General features: G+C 40.1%; 1 protein-coding gene across 1 annotated transcript; it reads right to left on the bottom strand.

The window, feature by feature from the left end:
* Positions 1-279: 279 nt before the first annotated feature.
* Positions 280-797, bottom strand: Tsp_14090 (glutamate [NMDA] receptor subunit epsilon-1; the record flags this gene model as incomplete). The annotated part of the gene is made up of 2 exons (XM_003367428.1): positions 689-797; positions 280-532 (listed from the first exon to the last, which is right to left on the bottom strand). Coding segments are annotated over exons 1-2 (362 nt in total), but the record flags the coding sequence as incomplete, so codon positions are not given.
* Positions 798-1,313: the final 516 nt, after the last annotated feature.

The following is a 1,313-nucleotide window of genomic DNA, read 5'->3' as shown; positions in this document are numbered from 1 at the left end:
AAAAAAACCACAAGAAAACAATTTAATTGGATAAAAATGATGTAATTTTTTGTGCGTTTTATGGCTTAATATGCTTGTGAAAATGGAACGTTGTCTTTATTTTAAGTTAATTCCCAATTTTAATTCTTTTTTATTTCACACAAGAAGAATGAATTCATCATAATGTCTTCGCTCTGTTATTGATTGTTTTTGTCAAGAACATGTAATTTCTTTGCAATTTCAATTTTATTTCCAGAAATTTATCCATTCGGTTGCAATTTCAAAATGTTTAGGTTATACCGTTTCATAATCGTTTCTTCCCTAGGTGTTGTGACAACTGCAGTATGTTCCTCAGGTATAGCTTCAGCTGTTCTTTCTGCAGTCTTGTGTTCCTGCGATTGGTCTTTCTCTGCACTGTTATTTTGCTCAGCTGTCACATAGCGTTTTCTCAACTGATCTATGTGTTTGCGCCACAGTTGACCGTCTTCTTTCTGTACCTGGCAGGACAGTGTTCCTGTCGATGTCACCACTGTCGCTGGTTTCCATGTTTTCTCTGAAGAATAATTCTTATCATACACCTGATCGTCAGTTTGGAATGTGCGTAGCTTTTCAAATTTTTTGTCTAGGATTTCCGATACTACGTCTGGTTGTAGTCAGTCGAGAACAGTTCAGAGTCTATGGTTCATCAGAAGTTCAGCGGTGCTTTTACCAGTTGTCGTGCAAGGGGTGACATGTTTGCAGAATAAGAAATTCGCAAGGTTGTATTCCCAGTCACGTTGTGTCATTTTCTTTATGAATTCCTTCGTAGTACGGACCATCCTTTCAGTTTGACCGCTTGACTACGGGTGAAAGGCGGCGGACGTGATGTGCTTGATACCACCTTTGTTTAAGTATTCCTGAAAGGTGTGGGAAGTGAACTGTGTACCATTATCAGAGACGATAATGTCAGGGAGTCCATGGGTACTAAAAATTTGTCTCAGGCATGATATCACTGATTTGGATGTCGTGTTTTTCAGTACTCTGACTTCAAGCCATTAGTAGAAAGCGTCCATGACGATTAGAAAATTCTTGTCGTAAATAGGGTCTGCTAAGTCAACGTGTATGCGAGACCACGGAGATTTTGGAGATTTCCACTTGTGCACAGGCGCGGGTGGTGGCGAAGGTCTCGACTGTTGGCACAGATCGCATGTTCTTAACTAATTTTCGATTTCACTGTCCATTTTTGGCCACTTACGTAGCTTCAGGCACTTTCATTCGTACGATGCCTGGATGACCTATGTGCATTCCTTTTGAATTTTGTGGTGTTCTTGGAGTGGAATGATCATTCTTCTGCC

This window comes from Trichinella spiralis (genome assembly GCF_000181795.1).
Source record: "Trichinella spiralis strain ISS 195 chromosome Unknown Scfld4295, whole genome shotgun sequence".
NCBI lineage: Eukaryota > Metazoa > Nematoda > Enoplea > Trichinellida > Trichinellidae > Trichinella > Trichinella spiralis.
The sequence above is the reverse complement of the archived record's forward strand: the minus strand, read 5'-3'. Positions and strand labels throughout refer to the sequence as shown.